The following is a 20,959-nucleotide window of genomic DNA, read 5'->3' on the forward strand; positions in this document are numbered from 1 at the left end:
ATTTAAGTCTGAAATGAGATGTTAATGCTGCATGTCCCCTATGTTCAAATTTGGCTGTCTGAAGCTGGGTTCCTAAATCTGTGGTTTTGGTGTAGATGGTGTTATCGTGACCCCGTGAAAGACAACAAGATTTCTGGTAGACTTTGCCTTTTATTTTGAAGTATCAGAAGGTATATTTTCATCTGCTGAAAAACCTCCTTAAAGCCAGCGTACTAGACAGCACAGGCGTAAGGAAGAAATTGAGAGTGTGCAGCACTGCTGAAAATTACATTGCTCATGTCTACAAGGTACTTAAATTCAGATGGCAACTATCTTCTGAAAATTTTCTGCAAGGGGCAGCTTACAGGTCTGGAAACTATCAAATGGCCTAAAACCCTCCATAAACTGAAAAATGACTATGTCATTAGTTGCACTTCAGCTTCCTTAAACATACACACTCATTTGCTTGTTTAAAGGCAGATAAATAGTTGTACTATGATGGATAATGATGAAACTGAGCTGGAGAGACATTATGTAAACAGAGATGTACATTACAGCAGAAAAGCAAAGTTTACTATAGCAGGAACAAATGAGATATTTTTGTACTTTGCAGCCTGAGCTCTCTGTATAAAACATTTTAATGCTGTGTTTTTAACATTTTAACTGTCAGACTTCCTGGCAGCTAATCTCAACCTTTTTTTCTTTTTCAAGTATTTCTGAATAGCATGAGGATGTGAATGCTAATACTGTAAGTCATGAATTCCTCATTGACAGGCATACAGGCAGATGTTTTTCATTGAGCCGTCTGGGTTTATCTTGATATATTTTTGTACATCCATTAAAACTTTGGAAGTTCATTTCAATCTGGTTTACTATGGTTTCAGTCTGGTGCCCTGACACAGTGGCTATATTTCTTGAGGGCAGGATGAGGTGCATGTTAAAAATATTTGTTTTCTTTGGTCTAGGGCTTAAAAGCCCAAATCAGAACCTGAAAAATAAAAGTGCTTATCAGTTGCTGTTTTTAATGTACAGTGCTGCTTAAAAATACATGTGGTAACACATTTGTGTAATCTTTGTTCTTCAAATCAGGTATATTGCTGTGAGGGTTGTATTCTTGAGAGGCGGCATTCTTCCACTGTAACTAACACAAAGAAGCATTAGACAGAATTGTTCAGTTCATTCTTCCTGGCCACAGCTTCTGTGAACTTCTTGTACAGCTAGTTATTTATCACACGGTGGATATTCGAGGACTGTCTGTGATTAGGTTTCTAGCGTTAGGAGTTGGATTGACTCCTTATCTTCTCTCTTTGATGAGGCTCAATAGAAATGAGAATGAAAATGAGAATGATAAATAGCACATTGAAATTTCCTTCTAATAACAATCAGTTGTATTCCATTTGAATTTTTCTCTTGTATTGGTTGCAGGACAGTAGGAGATGAAAAAGCGTTACAAAAATCAACAAATCAATAAGTGGACAAATGAAGTACACAATTTTAGAGTAAAAATTCCCATACGGAAAAAAATTAAAGCCAAGAGGCACAGATTTAAATGAAGTGTCAATAAGAGGAGGATCGTTCCTAAGTACTTTCAGAATTTTGGACAGCTGCAAAGCAAATTAAACATAGATTTTGCTTTTATTTTTTTCCAACCTGTGGAAAGTCGAAAACAGGATGTGATGGGAAAGGGGGATTTTTACTGTAACAGGCATTCACCTCGTAATATTTCTCATTTCCATTCCATTTAATCCACCCTGGGCTGTGTCATTCCATGCCTGGCAATGTACATGAAGTTATTTCATTATCACCGACGTAATCTTTTCTTCTGTGGTCTAAACAGAAAAAAACATCTGCTTATATAATGAAATGGGGAGAGGGAAATCTTAAAACATTTAGTGTAAATTCATTGTTCTTTTACAAGTTGGTGTATTTCTAGCAGATTTGTCATTTTAAGGTATGTTCTGTCAACCATATGTAAATAGGTATCTCTTTCAGCTGTGGGAAAGGAAATAGAGCAATAAAGCTCAGTATTAAAGAGCAGTGTTTCAGTGGATGTGTGTCTGGAAGGCCTAGAGCTGTGTGGGTTTCAAACTGAGGGGTGCAAATATGACATTGAGCCTATCCAGAGGGCCTTAAAAAAGATGGCTGGAAAGACAGAGCAGAAGAGCAGTGTTCTGTCAGTCCATGCCATTACCAAGAGGCCCACTTTAGGATGGGGTGGGTTGCCTTTCCATGTGCTCACTTTGAATATCTGTCTTTTGGAATGAAGAAACACATAGGAGATCCATAGCCATAGTGTGTTGGCACTGTGCTAGCCCTGTGACAAGTTATGCTTTGGCTTTCCAAGATACTTTATAGGTATTTTAGGTAGATGCACATCCTAGCACTTACATGTATGTGGAGTTACTTACTACAGAAACTCAGTGTTGAACGTAAGTACTCTTTAAAAATACAGACTACAATTCAGAGAGTACAGAATGTCAAAACAGTAGAAAGGCACTACTTGGATGTGTACTGTTGATATCACAGAATCACAGACTGGTTGAGGTTGGAAGGAACTGTTGGAGGTCATCTTGTCACTGCTATAGCAGGGCCGCCTAGAGCCAGTTGCGCAGGACCATGTCCAGATGACTTAAATGTCATAAAGGACAGAGAAGCCAAAACCTCTGTGTGCAACTTGTGCCAGTATTCAGTCATCTTCACAAAGAAAAAAAGTGTTTTCTGAAGTTCAGAGGGAACCTCCTGTGTTCCAGTTTGTGCCTATTGTCTCTTGTCCTGTCACATGGCACCACTGAAAAGAGCCTGGCTCCATATTCTTCACACCCTCCACTGAGGTATTTATATACATCGGTAAGATCCCCGCTGACCCCGTTCTCCTCCAGGCTGAACAATCCCAGCTCTCTCAGCCATTCCGTGTAGGAGAGGTGCTCCAGTCCCTGTTCTTCACAAGGACTCCTTACAGCTCTTCTGCTTCTTGTTTGAATGAAAGCTGTGATTGTAGATTGAGTAGTCACTAAAGGAAATGGTCTTACTTCATTAATATGAGTCTTTCACGTGTGATTTGTCTTTGTTTGTTTTTTAATGATTTTTAAGTCTGTTATTCAAGAACAAAATGCTAGTACATGAACTAATGATAGGTTTGAGAGCTCTTGCGTAAATTTTTTGTTGTTTTAGACTAGATTTTGTAAGGATTTCTTTCTCTTGCTTGCAGAAAGGCTTATGTCAGTTATTTTGCTGCCTTGTTTGGCAGCTATGCACACAGTAGATAGTCCAGAGAGACTTATCTGGTTTGTTTGTTGTTAGGGTGGTTCATTGTTGCTGTGTTTGGTTGGGGTTGAGGGATTTTTTGGATTTTGTATTAAAAGACAGACTTAGAAAATATGCAGATTTTCTTCTAACATTTGAAAAATATATTCTCAATGGTAATGTTTTCTGGAACAGCAGATGGGTAGGCTGGTGTTACAGTTGATGATGGTCTGAAAAAAAAGACAAGGTACTGTAGTCTGGACCATAGTTCTGTGTCAGAAAGACGGTGATAAGGATCGAGGTTCGATTTGCAAGTGTTGGTGAAGTGGGTTTGTTCTATGCCTTTACTGTGATACTTAGAGGCATGTTAATAGATACAGTGGATGTCTGATAAAACTAAAATGTTCAACTGCATCTTTTCTTTCCTTTCAGATAGTAAATCTTATAGAAGAAACTGGACACTTTCATATCACAAATACAACCTTTGACTTTGATCTTTGCTCACTGGACAAAACCACAGTCCGTAAACTACAGAGTTATCTGGAAACATCTGGAACTTCATGAGAATTGAGCATCTGGCTGTATCAAAGACTGTTCTCTAAATGAAACATTCAGAATGATGCAACCGAAATGGGGGAAAAACAAAGCAACCCTCTTCAGCTTTATTTTTCCTTAAAGCCAGTCATCATCTCTTGATGAAGGAGAGGAAAAGTGACAAGACTCAGAGGACTGCTCTTCTCAACAAGAAAATGCTCCGGAAGAGTTTGCCTGGATAGCCTTGAAAAACAAACACAAAAACAAACAAACAAAAAACCTTGGTCTTAATGAATGTGTATGGTATCATGTATCTCTCTGTGGTGTTCCAGTCCACAAGATGAATGCATGTTCAACACACTGCCTTATTACATTACTGATCTATTTATTATTGCATACATGTATTCCAGTCATTGAGTCACTGAATGACACTACCAGATGTTGCAAGTAGTGGAATCCCATGTATGCTCTTTTGATTCAGTCCCATCAAAAGCCTAGTAACCTTATTCATGTTCAATTGTCACTTCTTGCTGACTTTCTGTAGTCACTGAAAACACTACAGTCTTGTTTTCCACTCCTTCACTTCCAAGAATCAAGATACAAAGTGGGGGACCAAACAGTGGTCCTATATTTTGTTTCCGCTGTCACAGTGGGCCAGACCACAGCAGGCTGGACTGCAGGTCCTAGGCTCTATCCATTTATTGATCCTGACCATGGTAGAAAATGCACCAAATAGGAACATGACTTGCTATCTAGCCTTAGCGAATAAACCAGTAGGACTTCTAACAAAAAGATGTTATGTATACTGTCCTGAATCCAGCATCTTTTGCAGTCTGCATTCTTGTGTCTGTTTTAATGTTATAAAGTTAAATATATATGAGTGAAGGTGTACTGCAGGATCATCATAAAAGAAGAAATACTGGTCCTGTCTTCTAAGGAAATGTTGTAGAAAATTCTTAATTTGGAGCTATTTATTACTATGAGTTTCTGCACTCCTTTGCTGCCAGTGTGTGACTTATACCATAAAACTATTGGCATAACATTTTTGTTTGTTCATGTAGTATATGGTCTGTTTAGACTGTTTTGTTTTTTGTTTTGTTGGCTTTTTTTGTTTGTTTGTTTTACAACTGCTAAATTAAAACTTTTTATTTGAAGAGAAAAAAATTGGTTGTTATACAGTTACATGTTGGAATAAATACATATATGATATATATGTGTGTGTATACATGCACATATTCACACATATATATACACACACATCTGCTACACTTTCCATATTTTAGTATCTGTTCAATAACCTGCTTGTGCTTCCAGAAGGATTTCCTGACTATCAAAATTCTTTCATACTATCTTTTATTCCTTAAAATTGGAATCCTTGTTCATGCATGATCCAATGAGAGGACCTGTTCTTGGTTTCACGTTGAAGATTGGTGCTGTCATATTGCTGATAGTTTCTTGATGAAGCCATCACCTTTCTATTTACCTTCCAAGGTAAAAAAAAGTCCCCAGTGAAAAGAGAAAAGAATTAAAACCCAAATGAACAAACAGAAAATCATACTTCTGGATGCAAAATTTTATTCAGGTTTACCAGTCTTAAAAATATATCTTGTTTCTGGACAGGCCAGTATATGTCATGTATATGCTTTTATGCCACATGTAGTCTGTATATCTAGAGTTGAACAGTAGTGTCTGTATCATATATTGTTTCATGCACACAGTTTGTGCAGCACTGTAATACTAAATTCCTATTGGGGTTATTTCTTATTCAGATGGTAGATCTTCATACTGTTTCTTTAAGTCCAAAGAAAATTTTACACTTCTCTGTTTTTGAGAGGGTGAGTTGGGGATTGGGTTGGGGGACTATTTTCATATTTAAAATGTTGTTTGACCACACTCTGCAGGAAGACCTTCTCAGGCTTCCAAAGAACAAGTGTACTTTTTCAGTAATGTTATGACTCTTATTGACGATTGGCATGAAGCATACTTGAAGCATTATGTTGTTAAGTCCATGTCTTAATGTGCAATTGTTGGAGGGGGATGGGGATCGTCTTAAAGTTACTTTTGGCATAAGACAGGTGATGGTGGGGAGGAGGAAGGGGTGCATGTGAGGGGGATTAACTTCAATTTTTATTGATATTTTATATGAAAATGTTTGGAAATCTAAAAGCAACCTTAAAAGCCTTTGGTCTACTAGTGCGTGTTCAACTTCCTATGTTTTAGTTACACAACATACATGTGGAATTTTGTCAGTTTTGACTTTTCTAAGTTTTATGGTAACAACTCCTTCAGTCTCAGGAGGGGGAAGGATCCCATGATACTGCTAGTATGAATATTGCACTGTCTTATTAGAAATGGCAAAATGTATGATTTTACTGTTAAAATAATGGATAATCTTTATTGTTCATTGAGAACAGGGGTGGAAGAAAGCAGAAAGTAGGAAAACAAGCATAAAAGAGATGACAGCAGTTGCAGTGTCAAATTACTAATGACTTTATTGCGAATCATGGAGCATCCTTAAACTCTAATTTTGTAATTCATTAAGGTTGGGAGAAGGAAGAAAATAGACTGAAGAGTTGTGTGTATGTGTGCCTGTGTGCATGTTGAGTTTTCCACAAAATTCCAATAGAATAAGAGTTACCAAATGTTGATTTCAATTTAAAAAATACATTAGCTATTTTCATCTAATTTTGTATACCGAAACAAAATAAATCATTGTTAAATTGATTTCAAACAGTCATATTTCTCTCAAAGAAATTGTAATAAGATACCCTACCAAGTTTTTCAACATATAAAATCATTGATGTTTTGGGACTGGTTAAAATGTTTCAGCAATAAATGTTTTGGAGTTGTATGTAGCGCCAAGCTATTTAAACAAACTTCTGTGTGAGAATTTGGGCTAAAGTGACCAGACAGAGGTTAGTAGTGAGTTGCAATACATAAAAGATATTTTTTTTTTTTCTGTGCAAGTGAGTCACTGCTACTAGAATAGCATTTGTATCCAGCATTAAAGACAGTTTTCTTTCTTGCCACTAACTCTTCACCTTAGGAACTGGATATACATTGTGGAGGCAAGTTTTAGGATCTTTCTAGAAGTCTGGATGCACTGAGAGGCTTTACAAGATACTCAGAATCTAAATTTGAAAGATATCTTAGTCCACAGTAAAGAGAGCAAGAAAGGGTGTACTCTGAGAGTCTTCCAAGGTTAAACAAAACCTGTGCTTTTTCTTCCACAGGGTTTGGATTGTAACAAATCATCAATCATTTCTCTTGGTGAACTTACACTTTTCACTGGTTTGGTTTGTTAGATTAATTCTGTTCTTTTCATTTTGGAAATATTATATTAACAGTGCATTTGGGGGGTCCCAGTGTATTTCTATTGATGTTTCTTTTAGTCTAGGAGAAGGAAAATTGGGAGTTCTCAGGTTTTGCCTGACCCATTTTATCTCCTTCCCTTTCTCACGGTGAAATAAAGTATGTTCATTATGTGTTTCAGGTCCTTGGAAGTTAAGTATAATTTTAATTTCTTAGAAGGTATATTAGTGTTTTGGGTTCTCTTGAGAGAGATTACTGATGTCAAGCCCCATTAGTTTCCAAAATGAATGGGGAAGTTGTAGAGTGGTCTGAAGAGAAAAGAAAACTACCCTGTCCAGTTGTCGTATGCATTATCTTACCATTGGAACAGTGACTGGAGTAGGATGTTTGGTTTACTTCATGGTGTCCTTGTTCATACACATCATCGCCTATCTTTTACCAATTGCAATGTAATAGTTAGCATTCAATATTTTGGCAAACTCTTGCTTCAGCGTATAAGAGGAGTTTGTATTTCTGTGTTTGCTCGTTGGTCCATTGGTTTCCACGATTTGGTGCTAAACTGGGAGTGTATTTTGAGCTGCTATAGGTTCTTATTTACTCAGGGCTGTTCTGTGTGCTCTGTAGTGATGTGGCCTTGAGAACATGTTTTCTGTTTTTATTTATTTTTTAATTGGAAAGGCAAAAATGCCACTGTCTATAACCTAAGTATATATTTTGGTCCTTGTAGTACAATGCGATTTTAAGATTGAGATTGAGGTTTATTAGTGAAAATTCTGTCAAACCTTCAGCCGTAGCAGCAGCTAGCAGGAACCACAAAAATAACCAGTATAAAATACGTTCCAAAGTTCAACAAGTGCATGTCTTCTTTTCAGTCTCAGTAGTTTGTTTAATTGTTAAGCAGTATACAGCAGTATATGGCTTACACCAGGAAGCTCTTCTGTGTACTGTACTGAGAAGATTTATTGTTGGGCATAAAAGGCTTACAGACAGATGATGGGGACTGCAACTCATATTTCTGCAGTGCTTTTGTGTAGCTTGGGGGTTAATCAGTGCATTAACACAGCTAAAACAATGACATTTACAAGGCCAGCTCTGTGTGAGTGAGCAGATAAATTAACATCAAAGCACAATCATATAAGGGCTTTGCATTTGCTTGAGCAGCAAGAAATGCCACTGTGACTAGACAGGAAGGAGAAATATTACCAGAGTGAGAACAATACCCTTTCAGGAGGGAAGAGGGAGAAAAAAAAAAAAAAAAGAGAGAGAGAGAGATCCTTTGGTAGCTGAAAGTGATTCTTACGTTAACAAAGAAAATACAGTTTGCTGGGTCAGCGGTTCTTTCTGCTGTAAGATACCATGATGACACAGCTTGCAGAATGTCAGCTTCTTCAGTTCACAGCTGTAATAACCGTGTTGTTGCTGTCTTGATGAGAGATGTATCGCTGCATAGTACAAAAATCTAAGTTGTTTTATGGTTTGAAATGCTAGTGTCTGCTTCACGTTTGTGTGAATATTACATCTTACATTTTGTTTTACCTCAGCCGGAGTGATTTTGCTGCAGTGATAATCTTGCATTTTTCATTCTTCATTTACTTTTAATTTTCCCACTCTGAAGATTTGAGCAAAATCAAATGTAGGCCTGTGAATAGAGGAGATGACGTATTTTCATCATCATTCAGTGTGATTCTGAGTGGAAGAAGTGCCCCTGTCCAGAATGTTGCATTAAATGGGTCATGCATTTTGCTACATTCCTTCAGAGAGCTGATGCTATAAAACTAGTCCTACCAGTTTTTGCCCTTCTCTGCACTGAAAGGCAAAAATGATTACATTTTATCATTGCTGACAGGGAGGCATAATTAGAGGTTTGCGTTGTGTTCAGGAAATGGTTTGTGATGCTGTCAGTTACCTGTTTTTAGTAAGACCTAGAAATAAAGGTCATCTCAGAATTAGGGAAGAAAAATCCTCTAAAAACATTTTCACTCTGATAATGTTTTGTCCATGTCGTGTCCCTCCCCCCCCTCTCCCCCCATAACATTCCCTTTTCAAATCCATAAGCATCTCAAGGCCATCAGAGAGACTACGTATAAAACTCTACGAAATAAAAGATATTGAAAAGATAAAACAAATGAGTTGCATTAAAAGCCCGGCCACGCAAGTAATAAGGTCGTAACGCTGATACTGCTTTCAGTGCAGGGCAGGCATTCCTAGCACATGTGGTTTGTGTATCCACGTCTGAGTGGGTGGTCTGGAAAACAGTGCAAAACGCAGCAGGAGGGCTTAGTTTTTGAGCAGTGCAGAGAAGACATTCAAGATAGGCTCAGCCAGCGCCACCCAGGCTATCTGAGATAAAGCAGTTTTCTCCATTTTTCTTTAGCAGTTAAGCTTTTATTTTGCTTATTCAACTAAATATTTTCATTCTTTTTTACAATGCTATTAGTCCCACTCAAGAGTTTCAGGTTTGTTTGGGATAGAATTAGGCTAGGGGTGGGGTAATTCTGCTATGGTTACTTTTTGGGGGGCACGGGATGAGAAGATAGAAGTGGAAGGTGGTAGTTGCTTCTTTAATAAGCAGATAAAAGCTTATGAAATATTTTCCTTTGCAAACTGCCTTAAGCGTGGAAAGAAGTTAATACTGCTTTTATTAGAGTGACACTTTTTGTTAGCACAGTGGTTAATAAGAAAGTGAAATAAGATGAAGTTCCTGTGAATATGTACACATCTAATATTAGGATGTGGCTTGTGAGAACAGGGACCTAGCAATATTTCTGTAGTTATTATAGTATGTGTGAATTAGGCTATCTTAGCATGAGATAAGGCATATTTTTGTTTAAGGTACGGAATTAGCCTTTGTCAGTTGCCTAAGCTCCCTTGGTTACGTGCATGCCATCTGTATTAAAATGATTTTTTATTAATATTTTCTTGGATTTTTCAGTGCTGAACAGCACTTTCTCTTTGCATTATTGCAGGTAACAGGAGTGGGTAGCTAGAGTAGGCACTTGCTACCATTTTGCAGCTACAGGACAGAATTCTACAGTGCATTGCTTTGAATTATTAAGTTGAATTTTTTCTGGGTTAGTCATGATGCTGGTTCCTCTGATAATTTTTTTATCCTTTACCCTCTGCCTCTGCAGTTACAGAATTTATTTTTCTTTTTTAACTTTGGAGAGAGCGAGTTTTCTCATGCAATGTCTTGACAACGCTGTGTATTGGACATCTGTCCAGCCTTTGATGGCCTAAATCCACACTGCATCTACTGCTGTCTTTCTTTCTTTTTTCTTTTTTTTTCTTTTTTCTCTTCCCTGAAAGAGTTGAAGTAAGGTAGTAAGATTACAGTTTCACAGAATTGTTTTGTTTGGAAAGGACCTTTGGAGGTCATCTGGTCCAACTGTATAGTTTCTCCATGCAAGTCCCATTGGCCTTGTACAGACCCTTTAGGAAGCTCTTGGTATTGCACTGAGTGTCCTGGTAAGCTAAATGTGGCTATGAACGTGCAGGCACAATCTCAAAAATCTTATGTCGCTGTTACTTTCAGAGCAGGGTTTTACCTTCTGGATTTTTTTTTCAAACCTTCCTGTACTAACAGTAAACAGAAATCATCTTAAAGGAGCCTTTTTAACAATTTAAATATTCTGCTTTACAGTATAAATATACTTGTGTGGCTACGGATTTTGCACTAACCATATTACAGAATCACAGAATCATCTAGGTTGGAAGAGACCTCCAAGATCACCAAGTCCAACCTCTGACCTAACACTAACAAGTCCTCCACTAAACCGTATCACTGAGGGCTACATCTAAATGTCTTTTAAGACCTCCAGGGATGGTGACTCAACCACTTCCCTGGGCAGCCCATTCCAATGTCTAACAACCCTTTCAGTAAAGAAGTTCTTCCTAATATCCAACCCAAACCTCCTCTGCCGCAACTTTAGCCCATTCCCCCTCGTCCTGTCACCAGGCACGTAGGAGAACAGACCAACCCCCACCTCGCTACAGCCTCCTTTAAGGTACCTGTAGAGAGCGATAAGGTCGCCCCTGAGCCTCCTCTTCTCCAGGCTGAACAAGCCCAGCTTCCCCAGCCGCTCCTCGTAAGACTTGTTCTCCAGACCCCTCACCAGCTTCGTTGCCCTTCTCTGGACTCGCTCGAGCACCTCGATGTCCTTCCTGTAGCGAGGGGCCCAAAACTGAACACAGTACTCGAGGTGCGGCCTCACCAGAGCCGAGTACAGGGGGACAATCACTTCCCTAGCCCTGCTGGCCACACTGTTTCTGACACGAGCCAGGATGCTGTTGGCCTTCTTGGCCACCTGAGCACTCTGCTGGCTCATATTCAGCTGGCTATCAACCAATACTCCCAGGTCCTTCTCGGCCAGGCAGCTTTCCAACCACTCATCTCCCAGCCTGTAGCACTGCTTGGGGTTGTTGTGCCCCAGGTGCAGGACCCAGCACTTGGCCTTGTTGAACTTCATACAGTTGACCTCAGCCCATCGGTCCAGCCTATCCAGATCCTCCTGCAGAGCCTTCCTACCCTCGAGCAGATCGACACACACACCTAACTTGGTGTCGTCTGCAAACTTACTGAGGGTGCACTCGATCCCCTCATCCAGATCATCAATAAAGATATTAAAGATTTGCAGATTCTAGTATCATTTAATGCACATACTGTATCATCCTCTGAAATAATAAATTTGGTAAAATACTTTGTTCCATTTCAATATTGGATCTCCCCTTGGAACCTGTGGAAAACTTGCTCATACTTCTTTGTGGGCCAACTTCACTGGGTGCCAGAATTCTCCTCAGCTTGAAGAAATGACCACGGAGAGTTATTCTGGTCTTAAACAAATTGAAGTATTCTTACAATAGAGATTTCTGACAGTCCACTTACAATACTACAGCAGCAGAAAAATCTTCAGTTTCTGGAAGAGATAACTGGATGATGTTCTTCACTCCGTGAACCTAATCTTGTTTCTTTCTTTTGAACTTTCAAAAAGACACTGTGTACATCAACAATCTCACTTTGGCATGGGGTAGATGGCTCTAGTTTGGGTCATCAAACTCATCATGAGTTTGAATTCTGATATCTCAGAATAATCTCACTTTCTTCTACGTGGACAAAATATCCTTGAATTGGACATCCTTGAGGGTGCATTCAAAGAGACTAGCACAAGATCTGTGACTCCAAAGCAATGACAGGACTTCTGATGAACCTTTAGTGAAGTTTGGAAAAGCTTGTTTTGCTATAGATGGTCAGCAATCCTCTTCATCTTTCTTGGCTTCAGTTTTCATAAGGAAATTTGACCCTACAACCTGTGGAATTGTAGGTCAATTCTGTACCAGTACTTTGGGAAACTTTTGAGTCACTCAATTAATGTATGGCCCACGTAATCTGCTTATACTTTCCTTAAGATTTCTAAAAGGACTTCAATGAAATGTCTTGCCCACTACAAAATGCCTCTCTTACTTTTTTAGTGGTTAAGATGATGACGTCCCTTAAGATACTGTAGTCTTTGTTCTTATTTACTGAAAAACTCCTCCTAGTAGTCATCACCTAGAAGATTAAATAGACAAGTTGAAGGAGTCTTCCATAAACGTGACTTTTTGTGAGAATCAGTTGTCTTTAGATCTCATTCAATCTTACATCTGACAAGAGCCTCCTGTTTTAACACCAGTGGTGTCAGTGTGCATTCTGGCTTCCACTGCAGAACTCAGTTATACTACAGAGGTAGTAAAACTGTTGTATGTCACTTGCTGGATGCCTTCTTTTTCAGTTTAGACAGGATCCAGCTTTTCAGATGTAGGCGAATATTAAATTTTTCACCTTCTGCTGGCTTCTTGCAGTGGCAAGAAGGCTTGTATTTCTACAAGATACCACTTTATAGATCAACAGTGTCTAGTGAAATGGAGGTCACAGAATCACAGAGTGGTTGAGGTTGTCAGGGACCTCTGGAGGTTATCTTTTACAACCCTTCTGCTCAAGCACAGCCACCAAAAGCAGATTGCCCAGGACCACGGCCAGGTGACTTTTGAAGATCTCCAAGGAGGGAAACTCCACAACCTCTCTGTGCAATCTGTGACAGTACTCCCTTTACCGTGCAGTAAAGAAGTATTTGCTGATGCTCATACAGAACCTCTTGGGTGCCAGTTTATGCCCGTTGCCTCTTGTCCTGTCATTTGGCACCATAGAAAAGAATCTGTTTCTATACTCATTGCACCATCCTTTCAGGTATTTATATACACTGATATAATCTCCCCCAGGCCTCCTCTTCTCCAGGCTGAAAACCCCCAGCTTGGTAGCATGCTTCACTGGGCTGATGTGCCTCCATCGTAATTGTATGGGGATTGGTTTTAAAGTAGCTATTGAAACAATGAATGGCATTGCTCTGTTATTTCCCAGGCTTGTGAAAACCAACGTACGTGGTTTGCAGTCTACTCTGAGATTTGCATGATTCTTTGCAGGATGATGGTTTTAATGGTGGAAATACCAGAACAACCCTCAGGATTCCTACCAAACTTCTACTGTATTTGGAAGAGTAGTTCAAGGACAGTGCTGTTGAATAACCATGGATGACTGGACAGTGAGCCTCTCCAACACCAGGGTAAACTTTGAATAGTTCTTAAAGGAGAGCAGATACAAAACACCAGTGTTCTATTGTGATAATTAGAGTGAAAGCTTGAGCAAGTATTGATTATCACTTTTGTGTTACAGTAACTTTGGATAAAGATTGAATCTGCGTGTTTGTTTGTTTGTTTTTGTTTGTTTGTTTTTTTAAGGGAAAATGAGGAAATAGGAGGAGATACAGCATGGTCCTACCTATGTTACCCATTCATGTAGAAACTATGAATGCACCTTACAGAGTTTGTTAGGAAGACTTTTGGTTAATAGGATTAAAATAGTGATGTTATTAACCTTCCTGGAAAGGTCCTGAACACTTTTTATTTTGCCAAGTCTTGACAGTTTTAATTTCTATCGCAATATTGTAACCTGTCTAAGTGGAGTAAAAGAAAGAGAGCATGTTTGCAGAAAAATGAAATGACAGAACATTTTAAATAGGAAGGGCCTTGAGGAGGTCCCCAGCCCAGTCCTGGCCCAGAGCAGGCTCAGCCTGGGCTCAGGCCGGGCTGCTCAGGGCTTCACCCAGCTGGGGTGTGAAACCCCCAGGCCACAGAGGCCCGACCTGCCTGGGCCCCGGCTCCATGGCCAGGCTGTCCTGGTGGGGAAAAGGCTTCTCCTCACCTTTAGCCTGAGCCCCTCGTGCCTCAGCCTGTGCCCTGCCTCCCGCCCTCCTGCCAGGCACCGCTGGGCAGATCCCGGGCGTGTCTCCTCCATCCCCTCCTGACGGTGCTGGGGCTGCTGCTGGGAGCCCCCCGCAGCCGCCCCTTCTCAGCTGAACCAGTCCCGATCCGCAGCTTCGCCTCACAGGGCAAGGCTGCCGGCACCACCGCCTTGGTGCCTCCCCTCTCTCCTGCTAATTTGACTTTTTTTTTCTTGCATTCAGGGCAGTATTCATGACATGGTCTGAGCACAAAGAAGGCGGAGTCCGGCAGCTCTCAGGGCCATGTCCTGCTCATGCCAACCAGGGTGCTGCCGGCCCTCCTGTACACGACTGGCCCCTGCTCAGTTCACTGCCTGACCGTTTCCAAAAAGCTGCTCCCCACATCCAGACTGCATCACTGCAGGGCTCTGCCTTACCAGGGAAGAACTCAGCATTTGCCCTTGTTGAATTTCAGGGTGTCACTGTCATTGCCTTCCTCCCACACAACTTGTTTGTGCAGCCCTGCCTTCAAAGTGTTTGACTACAGGCACCCTAACTTATTGTTGTAAGCAAAGTTGAGGCAGGTGTACTACATCTCCACCTTAAGGTCAGTGATAAAGCTGTTAAACAGGACAGATACCAACAGAGACTCTGATGGAGTGCCACCCCTAACTGGTTTAAAGGTAGAGCACAAACTCATTTAATCATCAACCTTTAAGCCACATCTATTTTTTTTTTACCCATGCTAGCTGTCTGTCCACCCAGACTTTAATGTCCAAACCTGAATATAAAAATACTGTGGGTGAATGGATTGAAGGCTTTACTAAAGTTGAGGTAAATGACATCTACTGCTCTCAATTTCAGTCTTGGTGAGTACATGCTGACCATTACCTGTCACCACCACAACCTTCATGTGCTTTGAAGAGGCTTCTAAGAGGAGTCTTTACATGATTTTCCCAGGGACTGAAAAGAAGCTTACTGGCTTGTAGTTCAACAGATCATGCTTCTTGCACTTTCTAGGGGTGGGTACCACATTTGCCTTTCTCTAGTCACTAGGAGATACTCCCCCAAGATACATGACATGTCAAGACGTTCAGGATTAACATTGCTAAGGTGTCAGCTGGCTTGCTCAGCACCTTTGGATGCATTGTATTGGGCACACAGGAGATAGGATTTCGCAAGAGATGTCAACTTCAATCCTCATCCAGACTCAGTAGCTTTTCTCCTTCTTGAACTTTGTCCCTAAGCAGAGAGGACTGGGGGTGAAGTGAAGGCCAAGGTGATGGTGCTGGGCATCCCACAACCTTATCTTCATCTGAAGTCACTAAGTAGATTCTGGATTATTAAGACTGAAACTGTTATCAGACTATAAATCTTCATCATATGTTGGCTGAGCAGGGACTGCTGGGCAGTTTAGAGTAGCAAAAGCATCCATCATTGAATCTAGAAAATTTCTTATCTTGAATGAGGGTGCCAGGTAACCAATTACGAGAGTTCCCTGTCTATTCCAATTGTCAGAGCAGCACAAAGGGCCTGGAGAGAGCTAAGGATCCATCCTTCATCTGAAGATAAGTAGAGGAATACTTTGAAGGTTTTTTTTGATATGTTTTTTTTTACTTTGTTTTTGTTTGTTTGTTTGTTTGTTTTTTTCTCAAGGAATAGACCATAAAGCTGTGCTGTGCATAGAATTTTCTCAGAAACAACAGCAAGGAGCACAATGATAAAGAAATTCAAGCTAATGAATTACACATGAAGTTTGCTTTGCAATTAGTGCTGTGTAACAGAAAGGGTCATGGATGACTGTGGAGCTTCTTCTCCAGAAAAGTGGTGAAGAAAAGACAGCAGACAAAGCATTAGTTTGGCTCCGGGAGATCTGGTGAACATATATATCATTTAGTGATCACATACTTTGACTGCATAACATAATGATGAAATTCTCCTAGTGATTGTTTCAAAAAGTGTGTAGCTGAACTACAGCATGATGTCTGAATGATGTTTGGTTTTAATCTGAGAATACAATATGACAGAAAATTATTCCTGTTTCCTTGTCCCTGAAATCAGTAACCTTTCCTTCATTCTAAGTGTTCATTTTGGGCTATTTAGACTACATAGTTTTAGTTATTTTAGTACCTTACTTTTATGCTCTAAATTGGATCCTACCTGTCCATTACTATTTGCAGGGCATGACTTTCTCTTTCCAGTGACTGTTATTTTGCACTACGTTTCTAGTTTATTCTCCATCCTGTGCTTAATCTGGGTGCATAAAGTACATATTTTTGATATGGTCATCCCCTCCTCATTTTTTCTAGTGTGACGTTTGTTCATCTCACCAAAGTAGTTTGTCAAGAATAATGTAGGAGGTCTGAAAACATATGTCCAAATTTGACCTCTAAATCACAATTGCAGGAAAAAATATAACTTATTTAGAGAGCACTTGGTAGTAACTGTACTTCAGATTTGACCAGAATAAATTATCTTGCCCTTGAGCACTAAGAACTCATCCAAAATATGTGCTAAAATAAGGAGTTGGAAGGAAATGTATAGTTGGAAGGAAAAGGAAGAAAGAAATGGGATCCTCGGAGAACTGGTGAAGTACTTAATTCACACAGTTGGAATATGAGGTAGATCAGAGAGAGAAGAGTAAATAGGTAAGATGCTCGTTTGCAGGGTTGGTGCAGGGTGAAGTGTACAGGTACGTGCAAGAAGAAGGGGAAGATGCTTTAGTGGAAGACGTGAATAGTCATAACACTAGAGTTGAATGCTGATTAATAATTCCCTCTTGAAGTTACTGACTTCGTACCCTGGAAGGATGGGGAGCACATGGGGTGCCCTCACAAAGACTGTGACAAGATCAGGCAACACTCTCTTCCCCACTCTCCTGCCTGCAGGCAAACAGGCTGAGAAGAAAGGTACTGTACATCCGCTAAGAGGAAGGAGGAAATGAGCTTTGGTGCTGCTAATTGTTTTCAAGAGGAATACCCAAAGAAAATCCAGAAATCATTAGGGATGGAGAGGGAATTCAGGGTGTTGACAGGAGAGTGCTTTTCATTGAGATGGGGGAGGATGATGCATTGATATTAGTGTTATAATTTACTTTCATGTGAAGAAAAAATAAAAAGACTTGTGTGAGATAAAGAGAAAGATCCAAACTAAGAATATGGGACTTTGTATGGCTAATCTTCAAAGAGTATTTTTAAGTTGAAGAATTTTGGGCATATTTTTGTGGACACTCAAAATCCAAATACTGGGGGTATAAGTGTGAACTGAATGTGTAACTTTTTCTAGAGATGAATCAGATGTGCTCCATATAGTAGAAAACTGAGTCAGTGTAGAGAACTGACAGTATTTCTTCACTTGGTGAGTAATGGCTACATGGAATACATTTCTGAGAAAAGCAATTTCAGCAATCTATTAATGAGATCAGGATATCTTGATTTGTTCCAGGGAAGGAGATCTAGGAGGCAAAGATGCCAAAGAAGTAAGGTGAAAAAGTTCAAAGGTGAGCTTTTAATATATTTCAGAAGGCTTAATATCTTTTCCTGCCCCTAAATTTTAATACACTCTTACCTCTGATTAACCTTTCACCTCTGCTGCTTGGCAGAACAATGGTGCCTTTGTTAAACTCTCAGCTGAGCTACAGATTCATTGTGTCCTACTTAATGATTGCTTAACTTACTGGTAGTCTTCCAGTTTATCTGTGTTATTTTTTTTCTTTGTTGAAACAACAGGAAAAAAAATACTGTCCAGACCCTTCTGTCTTTTATTTAAACCCTGATTGCTGAAACATGACAGAAATAATTTCTTCTTAACCGGTCTAACATACTATGTATTATACATTAGCTTTAAAAGCAACAAAGTCAGGACTTGAACTCTGTTTTCTGAAATGAAGGAACAGCATGGGGGTTTTACACCTCACTGTTCTGCAATTTCTGGAAATGCACAGGCATAACAACCATTTGAAGATTTTTGCCAAGGCCCCCTCTTAAAATTCTGTATAAGATAAGAACGATGTTATTATTTTTGTTTTGTTTTGTTTTGTTTTTATAAAGAGTCCCACAGTCACTGAGGCTTTTACTCTATTTTGTCCTTGACACATGTAAGTATTTTATGCATTTGTCATTGTAATGAGTATCCTTCTGTCTTCCCCAAATCATATGCTGCAGTATGGGACCTATGGAATAACATCCATTTGCCTCACAATTGAACGCAAGTTACCTGTGTACACAAGAACATTAGACCTTGAGCTCAGAGCTCAAGCAATAAAGGTACAACTGTAGGTCTTTATACACATTTGGTATATAACCTTCACAACAGTCCCAAGAGGGAGGCTTGATAAACTGTGAAGCTGAAAATTAAGTCAACTAGATTATGCCAATCTTTACTCTTCACCTATCATGGTAAGAGTATATACAGAATTCATTCAATTTGTCACAGTTTCTATGCAGCCTGCATATAAGAGTTGCAATGTTAGTCTGAAACTATATTGAACCTGAAAATATTTAAATTTAGTCTGCTGTTTTGCCTAAAGCCTTGGGGTGTTTGCATTGTTTTGTTTTGTTTTCAAATAAATCTTCTTGTCACAGAAAGCCCAAACACTACACTCTGTTAATGATCACTTGAGGCTTTGGTGTTGTATTTCCTTGATATTGCTGAGAACATTAATTGTTGGTTGCATAGAAATAAGTAATTAAAATTTAAATTAATGGTTAATGGTGTGATCTCTTTACAGCATCTGAAACTTTCAAGAGAATTTGTTTTGTGTCTAAATTTAACTAAACACTTAAGTCTTTATGGATCTTCAGAGAGACAGAATAGGTGAAATACATTTTGCAGGCGAGGTGTTTTCTACAGACCCTTCAGGTTAAACTGAAGCAGTTATTAAATCCCTTATCATCACTTACATCATTTTTACAGTACTTTAGAGATCAAAGTATTATTTGCACATCAGCATGAGTAAACCTGGCACTCCACAGGTGTCTGAACACCACAGAGAAATTTACCATCTAAGTAGGATATAATTCAGCTAGTTAAATAAATAAAAAAAAAATAAAATTTGAGAAGCCCGGGAGTGATTACACTGAATTTGTTGTAGGCAATGTGCCAGTTTTAAAAGTGCTGTTATACCAGGAAAAGTTAGCAATGCCAAGCTATTCAACCTGTATGCTGTACTTTTGGAAACAAATAGATCAAATGATTGAAACAGAATCAAATATCATTCTCTTTCAATGAGTCTCCATTAGCTTATTGTTCTTTGGCTAGACGGGCCAGGTCTGGTTCCAGACAGCGCTATGCCATCACAGACCTTGGTCTGCAAGTGGGACTGCAAAAGAGCATTCACTGAACAGGTCTGAGAGGTAAATGTTTTCATGTCTGAGATGATTGAAAGCTGAGGATAGTTAGTGATCTTATCATGATGAAATTCAGTTCATCTTTCCTGAAGTTTTTTTCTTCTCACCTGTCTGGGAAAGATTATCTCACATGTAATCAAAATAATCGCTTTCCTTTTGTACGTGGGCAATAGGCTGTTCTCATGTCTCATTAGCACATTTGCATTAGAGTACAGAATCTGGATGGGTTTTGAAGTCTACAGGGTCCATGATCAGTAAAGCCATCATCCACTTACTTCAAGTTTGTATCTAAGGTAAGTTTCTGATCTCCGTTATAACAAACAAACAAACAGCTATCATGGGAAGGTCTGGTGATTTTTCTCTCTTTCCCTTATGATGCTGTATAGGACCAAAATCACAGATCATTTCTGTAGTCAACTGTGTTTATTTTTTCAAAAAGATTTTGAAATTGTAGGGCTGCAGCTGCTGACCACTTGCCACCAAGTTACCAATCCCACTGTGCTGATGGTATGTTCCCTCCTTACTGCAGATATGGTGGAGAGACAAATATCTGCACAGCAGCACTGGGTGAGAAGGATGGTTGGAATACAGTGCTGCTTCCACAAAGCTCTCTGTGGCTGTCATCACACTCTCTGTTTTCAATACTGTTTTTAGTAATGCTAAAGTGGGAATATTCCTTTACCTCACAGGAGGCTTCTGAAGCTCTTTGTATTGTTAATTTATAGTCAGTCAGTTCTTTCCTTATGGCTTCTCAGTTAATCTGAATGAGTTCAGAGGTATTAAAAAAACTATGTTCAAAAGTGTTACATAATTCATCAAAAATGCTACCAGTTCTGCAATAGCTGTTGAGATATTGGTTTAATTCCTTGATGCCCATCCACATATTGCAACTGTGGAAGTCTTCTGAGCACTTGCAGCTGCCTGGTGCAAGTGTTGCAAAAGCTGCAAAAAGTCTGAACTCCTATTTAGTAATAGAGAAATGAACAAGGCATGTTGTACTTGAGTACTTTTGAAAACTAAATACGTTGCCAACCCCAGTAGAAAGTTTCTACTGAAATTCCTTGGAGGGTTGCAAGGTGATGACAAAAGACAAAAAAAAAAATATTGAAGAAGCAGAGAACATTCTTCTGGTGGAACCTAGCTTGTGTCTATAAGCTTAGCATTTGTTTGTTTATGGCACTGCTGAAACACGAGTATAAATCATCTACTATTTGTTTAAGGGATTGCTTTGTGTGTCTACCCTCTCTTCTCCAGAAGTGCTCTCAGCATGCTGAGTTGTTTTGTGACTGAAAA

At 39.4% G+C, this 20,959-nt stretch overlaps 1 protein-coding gene across 5 annotated transcripts in view; it reads left to right on the forward strand.

The window, feature by feature from the left end:
- The window catches only part of MLLT3 (MLLT3 super elongation complex subunit), a 141,116-nt gene extending 133,864 nt beyond the window's left edge, over window positions 1–7,252 (forward strand). For all 5 annotated transcript variants that reach the window (XM_066988034.1, XM_066988036.1, XM_066988033.1 and 2 more), the window contains one exon: window positions 3,655–7,252. In XM_066988034.1, the coding sequence (XP_066844135.1) occupies window positions 3,655–3,786 (132 nt within the window). In that variant the 3' untranslated portion in view covers window positions 3,787–7,252. The remainder of the gene's footprint in view (window positions 1–3,654) is intronic.
- Window positions 7,253–20,959: the final 13,707 nt, after the last annotated feature.

Source organism: Anser cygnoides, chromosome Z (assembly GCF_040182565.1).
Source record: "Anser cygnoides isolate HZ-2024a breed goose chromosome Z, Taihu_goose_T2T_genome, whole genome shotgun sequence".
NCBI classification, from domain to species: domain Eukaryota; kingdom Metazoa; phylum Chordata; class Aves; order Anseriformes; family Anatidae; genus Anser; species Anser cygnoides.